Raw genomic sequence first — 13,317 nt, 5'->3', positions numbered from 1 at the left:
AAAATTCTATTACTGAAATTTTTACAATATAGGTAGGAACCTAATCCAGCTCTCTATATTACTCACAGTGACTTGTCAAGACGGTAGGTCTTGTTACTGTACTGGTTACTAGGGCATCAAAGTGTCGATAAGAGAATTTGGCAAGACCTAAATTACTTACCGACGTCTCCATAAAAATTAATCAAATTTCAAGAAGAAAAAAATTGAAATCACTGACGTATATTTATTAAGGGGCTTTTGGGCGCTCGTTCATTCTTAATCCAATAACAACTACAGAACTGTATGTACTTATATGTTTACATGAATTACCCATCGCTCAAAAGGTTCTGACTTCACATCAGAATTTTTCACATTCTTTTCGATATATTGCTAGGATTTTCTATTATTCTGATAAGTACTTCAACACGAAATTTTAATCAAAGGTGGAATTTACTATTTTATACTTATTTTATATTTCATATTTATTCTTTTATCTTTGTGATATCTGCTGTCTCTGAACTATTAGTGTTTTTTTTTCGAAAGTGTCACTTTGCATATTTATTAAAACAATAATAACCCATAATAATAACAACAAATGGAATGTTAAAAGTGAGTTTATGATTTTTCTAATATAGCAGCCTATTTTCTAGGTTGAAATGGTATATCTTATGCTTGGAAAAATTTCAGTTTCCAGGGATGGGAAAGCTTATTATGAAAATATAAATTGGCGATATCTTCATCCAGATGACTGAAAAAGGGGTGGGATTTTGATATTAAAAAATTTAGAGAGTATATTTTATAAGAAATCAACTTTCTCAGAATTCTAGGGAAAAATACGCTGAAATGATGTTTTAGTTGACACTGACATTATTATTATTCCCAGAACAGAAACTCACCTTTTTTTTTCTTGTCATCAATAAGAATTGATTTAACTCACTTATTGTGTAAACAACAATGATTCTGTGGGATGTGGGATGGAAGACGCATTCTGAGAAATTTGCCTTTTTTTCATTAAATCAATTACTTGTCTAAATTTTTTGGCTCTGATTTACCCCTCAAAACCTACGAAGAATAAGTGACAAAAACCCTATTCAAAACAAAAATTGGTTCTTAAAAATTTTATTTTGATCATTGCACATATTTCAAATCGCTCAATAATATATTCACTTTATATAATTACAAAAAAAACAAATAGTTTTATTTCAATGTCCACCTTCAGAAGCAGACAAATATCATCAATCGTCTGATTTTGTTGTTGTCTCTGTATTACCTCCCTCAACTTTTATAGTGATACTTCCTTCTTCTGTCTTAGGCTTTTTATCAGGAACATCGATAACTATCGTTTTGGCTGTGGTTCCTTCATCGACTTTAATTACAGTATCTCCTGAACCACTCGGTACACTAGGTTTTGCATCATTCTTATCGGGAATTTCGATCACTATAGTACCGCCCTGTGGAGGTACACTATCGTTCTTTTGCGAAGTAATCACTGTTTCTTGTTTGCCTTTAGTATCGCCAGAAGTGATTTCATGAAGTATTAATGGCAACGAAAATCTTCTTTTTGGGGCTGTTTTTAGGTAGAAGGAACCTTCAGATGTTTCATGCAAAAATCCCATGTAGGCTTGGTCACTTTCGCAACTCATGTTCAACATGAAATCGGAGTAGGTCTTGCATTTTCTGGAGGGGAAAGCTTTAGAGGAATTCACAGCTTCGATCAAGTAGTGGTAGGATCTTATGTGGTCACAGGACACTGGAAAAAAGTCAAATCAGTAAAAAAGTTGACCTATCCAAAACTCTCAGCGAATGATGGAAACGGAAGAGAATCATTCGATTGTAACTATCAATTGCAGAATATGGTTTCATATTTCCAGTCTGTCTACATTATAGGTACTTACATATATGGAAATATGGCATAGTTTTTGCAATAAGAATCTGCCTGAAAAGGTAACTAGTAACCTGCCTAGTGGCTGGGGAGATATAAGGATACATACCTAACCTATTATTATTATTATTTGAACTGGGAACTGCGACCATGTAGATATTTTGTTATCTACCCTACTCATCCATGGAAACCCAAAGAGGTCGTCAGTGGCGTTGATAAAACTGACAACCTCCTTACGGGCCTTGGCCGTTACCTCACGGATATCCAGGACCGGCTTCCCCATATGAATGGTTCTTAGGCCAGCCAGCTCAGAACACTTGCATACCATGTCAGCTGTTTCTGATCCATAGAGCCTTCAAATTTTATGTGCTGACTTTCCCATACGGTACAAATGATGTTTGTACCAACAGAGTACAGTCCCACCATCACCTCAGCTCGTGACAGCTTCAAGAGCTTTCTGGCATAGGTAGGTGAAATCATCACCAGCAGATGTTAACCTTGATGAATTTTTTGCAAGTTCATCGGCTTTTTCGTTCCCTTCAACACCACAGTGTCCTGGTATCCATAGTGAAGTCACTTAATTGCCTCTCGCCAGTTGCTTTTTTTTACGGCACTCTCAGTAATTGTCCAATCAGGATACCTATAGAGTACTCGAATGGTCGAGTAGTGACAGTACAGAACCTTTCCAATAAGAAACACAATATGAAATAATTTTTCCTATTCCCGTTATCCTTAATAATAGATTCATTACCTGCTGATTTAAGGATAACAGCAAGCAGGGAATAGGGAAAATCATTCTTATTTTGAATTGTCTCGCTGAATTCGCAAGGAAATAGCTAGTTCTGAATTTTCGATATATTATTAGCACTACCAGTAGTCTATACCCAAGTTTGCAGTTCAAACAATTACTGTACCATGCGTTTTCTTCTTAAAAGTTTCTTTACTTTTCCTCTGAGACTGAAATTGCTACAACTTGTGATAAGAATCATGTCCGTAGGTGCAATCCAAGATACAGCCCTCCAAAATTTGGCATTTTTCTCCAAGAAGAGACTTTCCATTATGCGGATCTTCAAGGGCCCAAAATGCCCTTAAACCATCACTATGTATTGCGATATGTAGTGGGGGTAGCTTAAGACTCCCCAACATATGCTTTTGCAAATGTACTTAGTAACTTTCATGCGACAAAATACCAATATACGTACCTGGATTCAAATAACTAGCAAGATCTATAACATTTATTTTAGCGCATCCTGGTTGATCAGAACCTCCGTTAGGGAAAAAATCGACGGTTCCACATGGGTCCAAAAATCCTAATTCTCCTCCGTCTGTGTGAATCACCATCACTCTTTCGGCGTCGTGCTTGTTCAGGCGTCGATTTTCTGGTCTCAGGCAGAAGAGCGGACCTGCAGGGTCAAGACCTACTATCATGGACAATTTATCTCCTGTGAATTTGTGGAATTTCCTTCCTGTCCAACCAGCAATCTGACCTCCAAGGGAATGGCCGATGAGGACTATGTTTTCTGTTGGTACGTTGTGGTCTGAGACTAGTTTTCTTGACAAACTTGCAAGGATTTCACCTGAAATAAAAACGTAATCAAATTTAATTGATAATGTTTCAACTAGGGGATTTTTTTCAATTACACTGAAGGATATCTCTGGAACTATTGAAGTTAGCAGAGAATTAAAAAAGATTGCTCTATCATTTTGACTTTGTATCTAAGCTATAAGGAGATTTTAAGTTAGGTTCGATTTTGATGTTTGAGAAGGTTTATAGATAGCAAAACAGATCGAAGGGTAGGATAGGTGTAAAACAAGTCACTTGCGCTTAGGTTGCCTGGCCTTCTCTCGATGTGATATTAGAGATCTTTTTCTATTGATTGTATCACATTTGTATTACACATATATAAATTTTAAAAAAATTCGTCACAATATCTGTAATTTTGAGACGATATCATATCAATCAGCAAAGAATTACTTTTCCTACCTGGTTAGCAAAGTAAGGACTTTCTTGCCTAGGCAGCAAAATGATTATTCCAATGGAAATGAAATATTTCGTAAGTGGTCAAATTATAATTATTATAGACATATACATTTTTCCATAGCAACCATTCATTCCAAACATTGCGATTTTTATCAAATTTTGTTTTAATTTATCACTACAGGAAGAATAAAGAAATTTTGAGAAATGTAATAATTTTCAAATACAATATCCTACATATATCATTATAAATAATCGCAGAAAAAATTTTATGTTCAAGTCACCAACAGAGTAGATTGACTGCCTCAGCTGAATTCATAGCCTAGCTACACTCGGCTATATATGAACTATCAGCCGCGGCAGTCAATCTACTACTTTGCTGACTAGTGAAACAAACAACTATTTCTTCCAATTCGATCGAAATGATCAATAATATTTAATATTTTGCATGGAAAATACACAAATTATTATAGTAAATTTTGAGCAAGATCCTGAGAAGTAAATGCTTAAACTAACTTATTCTTCGAGGAAGATCTAATTTTTTTCAAGTTGTTCCTGTTTATATTTCTTGAACGTTGTTTGTTAGATACAAATACAGTTCTATGATTTTTTTTCGGTTTTCGTAACATGAACTCCAAAAAGTTCAAGGAATTCAAAACCTTTCTTCCTCTAGCGATACCAAAGTTTCATTATTGGAAAAAAAATAATACGAGCTGTTCCAATAGATGCTGAACAAAACATGATATTTTCAACAAAATCGTTTCGATAAGTGAGCAATAATAATTTATTATTTATTGTTTATTATATCCTATTTCAAGGGCATGCAGAGATATCATTGTTTGGAAACAAAGCGTGATACGAGCGCAATTCGGTCATTCAAGAAGTTAAAATGCAAAGACAGATTTCATTTCGAAAAAAACAGTGGCGTGGCATTTCCTCTTAGGAAAATAGGCTATTTGACTATTTTATGTCATTATAAGTAATGTTTTCTGACATCATTTCTTCAATTCGAGGGATATTCAGATATCCATTCAACTATTTCATTGGCTCATTTAATATTAGAGAAAAAAAAATTGTATATTATTTCATAAGTGTCACTTTTCATGGGGACACTAACATGTTTAATCGATGATACAACTCATGTTCTGATGAACCAAAAGAATTCTTAACTTTCCCATAGTTACCGCGTATTGATAAGTGAATATACTACTTGACGACGTGGTATAATCGTTTTGGTGTTTCGCCGCCTCCATATTGAGATCATTTCCATAGTAACATTCTTGGACGTTCGCGATAAAATAAAAGTCAAACTCTGTGAAATGTCATATTGAATTATCAAAATGAGAGCCTTGTTTACAGTTATTGAAATTATACGTTATATAATCGTAACGAATACCACTCGAGCATAGAAAATATATTTCGATTATACGAACCTCTTCACTCGACGTAGTTCGCGAAACACCACTCGAGCTGCGCTCTCGTGATGTTTCGCGAACTACGTCTCGTGAATCGGTGTATAATCGAATATTGTCTATGTTCTTGTGATGTCATAACTGATTTCAATTTTCAATTTCAATAACTATAACCAAAGTACTGCATTTTCATAATTTAATGATATTTCTCTGAGCTTGACTTTAATTTTTTGGAGAATGGAATGATACTATGGAAATGATCACAATATGGCAGCAGGCGAAACACCGACGTGGTATAATCGTCTTGATTATAACCCAACCAATATAAGCAGCATTGCCTATTGTCATTATTGAATGAGGGATGAAATGTATTTCACAAAGACGAAAAAAAACCTTCGAATTACGTGGAATTTGTTCACACATTCAACATATAGAAAATTCCTCCAATTCTGCATTTGAATTACTGGTAAATGCTAAATGTTTTCAGCGAAACATATGTTTTTAATCCCATTTAGTTTTCGAAGATTTGCATACCTTACCGCCCTTTGTATCTTGTGGTGTGATAGGTAATCTTTCATCGATCGTACGCAGTGTCTTGTGAATGTGAGAATCAGATAATATATTACTTACGCATTGTTCATCGCCATCGCAGAAATCCAGGAATTCATTGTAGGTAAAAATGTCCAAAAAAAAAGAAACTCAGTGGAAACGACTAGCAAAAACGCTAGAAAAATCAAAAATGCCGAATTATCATCGGGGCAGGTGATATTTTTTGTTGAGGCTGGGGAAGGTATTTATTGATACTTTTTCAGCAGGGGCGCCCAAAAATTCTTTGCTTCAGGCGCCAAAATTGCTCGCGCCGGCCTGACTCGAGCATAGACAATATATTTCTATTATATAAACCTCTTCACTCGATACAATTCGCGAAACACTCTTGTGATATTATAACTGAGTATAACTTTATGTTGTAGATACGAATCGACTTATATTTCAATGGCGTTATGTTTTCAAATATCTAAGTTTTTTGTGTGACATCTACGCTCTATTTATTTCGACTAGCACTTACCGCTACAGCCATCTATTGCAAAACGTAAAAGCAGTTGAACACAATATTATTGACCGTCCTTATTAATTACCCAATAACTTAACTATAATAACAAAAACATCAAGAAGGTATAATTGTTTCCTTACACACCTACGCTCTCTGTGTTGAAAGCTGAGAAAGGATAAGCGTCTCCTGCTGGTCTCGACCAATCAACCTGCACAACATGAGCTGTTGGATACTTCCTCAAAAGAACCTCCGTCAAATCCACAACCCACGAGTCTGTAATATGTGCTGTCCATCCATGGATGATGAAGAAGATGTGACCTGAAGTCTCTGCAACATCTGAAGGGTCATCGTAGTCCACTTTGTCTGGATTCTTGTGGTTTTTCGAGGTGGCCAGATAGAATTTGACGTCTTCTAAGTTAACAGGTTCGCCTACGACTTCTGCAAGACCTTGAACGACGCCATTTTCCACTTTGAAGATTGCCTTGTTCAGTTCGCCGTTGTCTCCTCCAAGAACTGCTTTGTCGACGTCCTCAACAACTTTGACTACTGGATTAACGACGGCGTCGGCGACGGTTTCACCAACTTGTTCGACGTCTGTTACTACTTTATCCACTAGGTTCTCCTCGCTCTTGAATAGGTCTGGTACTTTTCCGCCACCTGGAGGAAAAAAGTTGAAAATGAAATTCACTCACCGCCAAAAAACTCGGCTACCTAAAATTTTGCTGAAGTTCGTTGACCAAGTTCTTTAGTAATTTTTCATCGATATCAATTGTTTCGACGCCAAGAAGAAGATAAATTCTTCGGTATTGAAACAAACTCCAGAAAAGTTGTCCAAAAATGATGATTCTCAACACCCTGTAAAACAGTTCGGAAAATTTGTAGAGTTTACGCTCAGTTTATTACAAAGACCATCATTTTCGTCATCTTCCAATTTTCTATTCAACCTTGATATCTTGATTTCTTTCGAAGATACGCATATTAAAATAAATTCCTGGAATTGTTTTAGGGAGAAAATTTAATTGATAATGTTTTAATATTCAACAGAATTTCGAAACAAAAAGAAAAAATAATTGCAGTATTCAATATTTCGTATGCACATCTCTAGATGCACGCAAGAGACATCGAATTGATAAGACGAATAATGCGATCATGAGGAAATGCGTCATATTTAGATTGCAACGCAAAATGCAGCTCGTCAAGTGTTTCGAGTAGTATAGGACGACGATGAATGTTTCTTCGAATTTCATCCCAGAGATGGTCAATCGGATTCAGATCCGGCCTACATGCAGGCCATTCTAATCGGTGGATCACATCCAAAACTATTGTTAACCAATAGGTTAACAATATTTGCTACAGGCGGTATTGCATTGTCGTGCATTAAAATGAAATCATCTCTAACTAATGGAGCATAGGGAAGTACAGATTCCAGAAGAACGTCTTGTATGGAACGTTGAGCATTCAGAGCTCTATTTTCAATAAACATAATACTCAATTCGGAAGGTACGTGCTGGTCTTGATATACCGTCCTGTTCATTGATAGAGCTTGGCGTGTTTATAAAATTCCAAGCTTTATTTTGAATACGTGTATCATTAAAAGAAATCAAGATATAAAAGTGAAATAAAACTGAAAGATGGCGAAAAGGATGGATAAACTGAGCGTAAACTGTACAAATTTCCTGAAATTGTTCTACAGGGTGTAAAGAAATTGGACTACAAATACATGGTATTTTTCAACCTGTATAAATAAGCTATCAACATTTTTGGAAAACTTTTCTAGAGTTTGTTTTAATACCAAAGAATGTATCTTCGATTTGGCGTAAAAACAATAGAAACCGATGAAAAATTACGAAAGTTCTTGAACAACGAACTTCAGCAATTATGTCCAACCACTTTTTGAAGACAAAGAGAGATTTGAAATTTTCAGGGTGCGAAAAACTCGGCTAAGTATGTTAATGAGAAAAATATGTCCGATGGTTTTAAAGTTGTACCCATATAAAATTTTTCTTCCTCGCAATATTAACAAGAATACCTAGCAGATCGAGCTGATATTTGGAAATCAATTGCAGATTAGTGAAACCAATTCGAAACTAAGTGAGGATCATATTATTGGGAGATTGAATTCTGATTAAACCCTATATATACAGGGTGATTCACAAAGACCGTCGGTTAAAATATTAAAAAAAAAAATCGAGATATAAACACTTGAAATTTCAGTTCGTCTTCCGGTTTCACCGGAAATGATACTAACTTTCGTTTTCTAAATGAAACACTCAGTTTTTTTTATTCATAATCAGACTACTCATTGAATTCTACATTATGGCTTTCGATAGTTTGGACCCTGTCGAAATTTGTAGACAGTACATTCCGTTAGAGACTAGAACGTACCAAGGATCAAAATTCTAGAACGTACCAAGGATCAAAATTAGCGGGGGGGCAAACCATGGTCGTTCAGGTCGTGACATTTTATAAAATAACAATAAATTATCCTAATTTCATAATTTTCAATAGTGCAAGTATTTTTTTTATTAAAATAATTATTTCAAAGATTGTGATAAATTACTACAACAAAATTTAATAACGATTAATTTCTTGCTTCTAGATACGGGGCAGCTGCCCCCTTCCTGCCCCTTGCTGGGTACGCCCATGGTTAGAGAATGTCTTTTGAAATGCCTCGAAGAAAAAGGGTGGACATAACGAACATTTGTAAGTAATTAAAAACCTATCATTATTGAATTTTTTTCTCCCTTACTCTTGGATAAAATAAATCAGAGAATTCCTAAAAAGAAAATAGGCTTTACCGAATATCTCAGGGAATAAACATTTTAGCGCAGTAGTAATAATCACAGGTTCGAATTCCACAGGGTGATATACATCACAGATATATAATTTATTATACGTATAGTATTCTGCTTTATAGATTGAAATAATAAATTATAGCGAATATTTCCTTGTATCATTTTGTAATATTACAATATTCAAGAAAAATGACGAGTTATCTTCAGAATGGTTCAGAATAAATTACACTAACGAAAAAAAATTTGAAAAAAGTGAATTACCAAGATAGTTGTCGAGGTTAAAAGTTGAATTTTCAAGGATATAAAGAACTAAATGAAATGAAAAAAATGAGAAACACTCACTTATAAATGGGATCAAAGAGAATAGGACAAGATACCAAAATTTCATTTTGAATCAGTGTTTCACAGTGTTTCAAGATAAAATGATCATTCGTATAAGAGTCAGTGCATAAATAAGACCTTAGGAAAAAAATCTTATCTTTGTATTCAGGGTCAAGTTAATTTTATATTGGTGCATTCTTTCAATAATGAACTTTTGGAATTGATCGAAATAATATTCTTTCATTTCCTGAAATTTCGACAGATTACGTTTCTCACAATGCAAAATCTAGAAATTCGAAAAAAAATCTGCTATTCAAAATTCTCGAATTATGAATCAATTACTCGACAATACATCATTTTTTGAAATATCAAAAAAAAATGTCAAAAACTAAAGAAACTTCTTAATATTGTTACACGAAACCAGAAGGTTTAGTTTCATTACTGACGAAAAAATGAAATTTCAAATTTTAGATTTAGCTTTATTTTTATAGATATGTATTTAAAGTTTAGTATTTGTACTATTTAGATATATGTGTATTTATCTAAAGTTAAAGAATTTCTGATGAATAATTGATGAAAATTATTAGGTGTATCTAAAAAAATTTAATTTAATTTTTTCACAGTCAATATCAATGTCAAACATCAAAGTATGGAACAAATAGAAAGTAGTTCGAGCACGTGCGTATGTCTTAAATAAGAACTAACAAGAGAGTGCATAAACGCCACTGAATTTTTAGGTATAGTTCTTAGTTCTTAGGAATGGTGTATAAACCCACCATTAAAGTGAGTTTTTCATGTTCCCTAATGTACTTTTACTGGTTAACTGAATAGCTGCGACGACCACAAAAACTGAAAATAAATACGTAACAATCTGTGCACCATTGCGTCATATTTTTATTCTATGTTTAAAAGACACCCGCCATTTGTTATGCTATGCCGGTAATGGAAATTGGAAATACAAAATAATTGTTCCATTGAATTTATTAGTTATTTTATATACTAAGAATAAATACTTGTAGAAAAAAGTGAGTTCTAATTTTTAAAGTTGAGTTTCTCATATTCCCTTGTATACTTTCGTTGATTTACTGTAAAGATTTTGCATGCAAATGAAATATTCAACATGTTTGTGAATAGTATATATCCTTAGAAACCCATTATTCATTACTTTCTTTCAATGTGCTTCAAAATAATTTCCTAACCTATTCGTCAATTCAAAGGTATGGCAGACAGTGAAGATTTGGGTTTGGGGCCCGAAGATCAATTAGATAATTTAGATGATGCTAATGGTATTACTGATGAATCAATATTGAATGATACTGAGATAGATGGAACTACTGGAGATGATCCAGAAATGGAAGCAATTAAAGCAAGGGTTCGAGAAATGGAAGAAGAGGCTGAAAAGTTAAAACAGTTACAAAGTGAAGTTGACAAACAGATGAATATGGGAAGTCCTCCAGGAATGAGTAAGTGACCAATTTCTCTGGGTTAATTCAATTCCTTTTCGGAATGTTTGAATTAGTTCAATGTTAATTTGAAATCATTTGTAGCGAGTCCTTTGAACATGTCAATAGAAGAAAAAATGGAGGTTGATAACCGCAGCATTTACATAGGAAATGTTGATTATGGTGCTACTGCAGATGAATTAGAACAACACTTTCATGGTTGCGGTTCCATGAATCGTATTACAATACAACGCAATAAGTTTGACGGACATCCAAAAGGATTTGCGTACATTGAATTTGTAGATAGAGATTCAGTTCAAACTGCAATGGCTTTGGATGATTCTCTATTTAGAGGAAGACCTATAAAGGTTTGTTTATTTATCATTTCATACCATTCTTTGATATTATCTCTGTTCTTTATCAGAGAATTTGGATGAAACAAATCTAGAATAGAGATATGTTGTTTTAGGTAATGCCAAAGAGAACTAATCGACCAGGTATTTCAACCACAAACAGGCCACCAAGGGGACGTAGTTCCTTCAGAGGTTCCAGAGGTGTTGGCAGGGGGTTCTACTCAGGATTCAGACCTTTACGTAGGCCAAGGTGAGTGTAATTTCATATTGAATCAAAAGAGAAACAATCCTTATCGATCCTTGAAAAATTTTTATTCTTTTGCTTATGAATAATCACATACTACAATTCAATTCAAAGGCTGATTACCAAGGATCATTGAAAATTTTTTTTGTCATCTCTAATATTGTATAATCTATAATTTGATTGATTATGGCCTCTCAGTAGGAATACTGTAATCAAAATTAGTTTTGTTGTTATATATTCCATTTATTTCCTCAGTTGTTTTCTCGAATTTTATAGTTTTAGAAGTCTCTATATTTCTTTCTGTTGGTGAATATTAACGTTTCATTAAAAGAGATAGATATGTTCTTGCAAATGCTACAGAATGTCTGTAACTTTTTCAATGTCTTTTTATATTTAATAACTTTTTATTTGAAGTCAAATTTGAATTTCGTATTTAAGAGTTTGTATGTCACTTCGTTGTAAACATATTTAAGCGTCTGTCTAAAAACTGTTGAAGTTTCTCTTAGGATTCATTCCCGTAAGCTGAAAATTAAAGTCATAAACTTTAGGGAATTGAATTTTATTAAGTTGGAAGTTGGGGATATTCCGCTTGAATTTTCTATGGTATTGGTGTGGCAAATCACATGAAATTTGCCATTAACCTTGAAATTGTTATAAATCTAACGAGCATTCATTAAAATTCTTGTTCAAGAGAGCTAAGGAGAAATTCGAGTTGATTTTCTGTGATAACGAGTAGCGCTTAGCTTGTACCATTATATCTAACACTTGTTTACATATTTGGAATCTGGGAAAAATATGAAACAAGCTAAGCGCTACTCACACTCACAGAAGATCAACCCTAATTTCTCCACAGCACTCTTGACCACGAATTTTAATGAACGCTCGTTATATTCTAGCAATTATCTAATGATACCTAGATGTGTGATCGTGTAGTGCAGAACATTGACTCCTCCATTAAAGAGAGAAAGGAAATCTTCGGTCATGTGGCTGAAAGGCTAATGAAATTTGAATTTCAAATAGTATCAATTAGTTCAATATGTAGAAACTATCAAAACTATGTTCTGCCTCTGGTCAGGTGATGGATCTCACTCTTATGTTGCAGTCAATGTTACTCAATATGTGATTTTTCAACATTTTAGATTGTTTCTGTTTTGTATCGTGATAACCAATCATTATCTTTTTGAACTGAAATCTACACTTTTAGGAGTTACAGACGAGGAGCATCAGCTTATTTTGGACCTTACTAAGCCAGTCATGTATGTAAAGCAAACTTCATCTTACAATCCTTTTTCCAATTAACCACCCTCCCTAAAAAAAACACCCAAGTCAATTTTTGGATCTGAAAAAAAGAAGGAAAATAAAATGAAGTTCTAAAAAAAAGAAGTTTCCAGAGACTCCATACAAAGATAGAAAAAAAAATCGGGAATTCTGTTTAAAAGATCATTTATCTCAGAAAATAGACTAAGACAATTTCAAAAAGTGTGATAGAGTGAGAGGATGAGTGTCACAATTTCAGTTCATATTTTTCTGGTATGAAACTAGATAGGGATGAGTGTTTGATTAATAATGTAGAAAAGTTATGCATTTCTCAGTTTCAATTTTTCCATTCAGAAATTATTTAATTTTGTTGCAAGATTTGCAGGTATCAAGTGTTTCGATGGATCCCAATTATTTTATTTTTATCAAAAAAAAATCTAATCTGTATAAAATGTTTAATGTATGATTAATAAAATGAGTCCAAACGATTTTTCATTTATTTCATTCCTTCTGTCCTTCATTTTGTGGAAAGCTTCATTTATATATTTTTTCTACATTCATGCAAAAAGCAAAACTTTATTGAACTATATATAGTGGAAAAAG

General features: G+C 33.8%; 2 protein-coding genes across 4 annotated transcripts; one reads left to right on the top strand and one right to left on the bottom strand.

The window, feature by feature from the left end:
- Positions 1-1,082: 1,082 nt before the first annotated feature.
- On the bottom strand, positions 1,083-9,589 carry LOC123682430 (pancreatic triacylglycerol lipase-like). 2 transcript variants are annotated; one of them, XM_045621042.1, is made up of 4 exons: positions 9,440-9,589; positions 6,447-6,959; positions 3,064-3,438; positions 1,083-1,729 (listed from the first exon to the last, which is right to left on the bottom strand). In XM_045621042.1, exons 1-4 carry the CDS (start codon positions 9,483-9,485, stop codon positions 1,215-1,217), a joined length of 1,449 nt encoding a protein of 482 aa, XP_045476998.1. In that variant the 5' UTR covers positions 9,486-9,589; the 3' UTR covers positions 1,083-1,214. The 2 variants fall into 2 exon arrangements, with proteins under 2 accessions (XP_045476998.1, XP_045476994.1); XM_045621038.1 differs by having other exon boundaries at positions 9,359-9,500.
- A 701-nt stretch (positions 9,590-10,290) lies between these two features.
- Positions 10,291-13,202, top strand: LOC123682442 (polyadenylate-binding protein 2). 2 transcript variants are annotated; one of them, XM_045621051.1, is made up of 5 exons: positions 10,291-10,443; positions 10,636-10,881; positions 10,966-11,228; positions 11,330-11,463; positions 12,662-13,202. In XM_045621051.1, the coding sequence occupies exons 2-5, from the start codon at positions 10,638-10,640 to the stop codon at positions 12,702-12,704; spliced, it is 684 nt and encodes a 227-aa protein (XP_045477007.1). In that variant the 5' UTR covers positions 10,291-10,443; positions 10,636-10,637; the 3' UTR covers positions 12,705-13,202. The 2 variants fall into 2 exon arrangements, with proteins under 2 accessions (XP_045477007.1, XP_045477012.1); XM_045621056.1 differs by having other exon boundaries at positions 10,292-10,443; positions 12,671-13,202.
- The last annotated feature ends 115 nt before the right edge of the window (positions 13,203-13,317 follow it).

This window comes from Harmonia axyridis, chromosome 1 (assembly GCF_914767665.1).
Source record: "Harmonia axyridis chromosome 1, icHarAxyr1.1, whole genome shotgun sequence".
Lineage (NCBI taxonomy): Eukaryota > Metazoa > Arthropoda > Insecta > Coleoptera > Coccinellidae > Harmonia > Harmonia axyridis.
The sequence above is the reverse complement of the archived record's forward strand: the minus strand, read 5'-3'. Positions and strand labels throughout refer to the sequence as shown.

Excerpts from the sequence above, each read along its gene's own strand:
- LOC123682430 (XM_045621038.1), bottom strand. The coding sequence starts at position 9,485 with ATGAAATTTTGGTATCTTGTCCTATTCTCTTTGATCCCATTTATAAGT. Across the intron at positions 6,960-9,358 it reads TAACCTCGACAACTATCTTG|GTGGCGGAAAAGTACCAGAC; the intron begins GTAATTCACTTT and ends TTTTTCCTCCAG. Across the intron at positions 1,730-3,063 it reads TGCTAGTTATTTGAATCCAG|TGTCCTGTGACCACATAAGA; the intron begins GTACGTATATTG and ends ACTTTTTTCCAG.
- LOC123682442 (XM_045621051.1), top strand. The coding sequence starts at position 10,638 with ATGGCAGACAGTGAAGATTTGGGTTTGGGGCCCGAAGATCAATTAGAT. Across the intron at positions 10,882-10,965 it reads GGGAAGTCCTCCAGGAATGA|CGAGTCCTTTGAACATGTCA; the intron begins GTAAGTGACCAA and ends AATCATTTGTAG. Across the intron at positions 11,229-11,329 it reads TTAGAGGAAGACCTATAAAG|GTAATGCCAAAGAGAACTAA; the intron begins GTTTGTTTATTT and ends ATGTTGTTTTAG.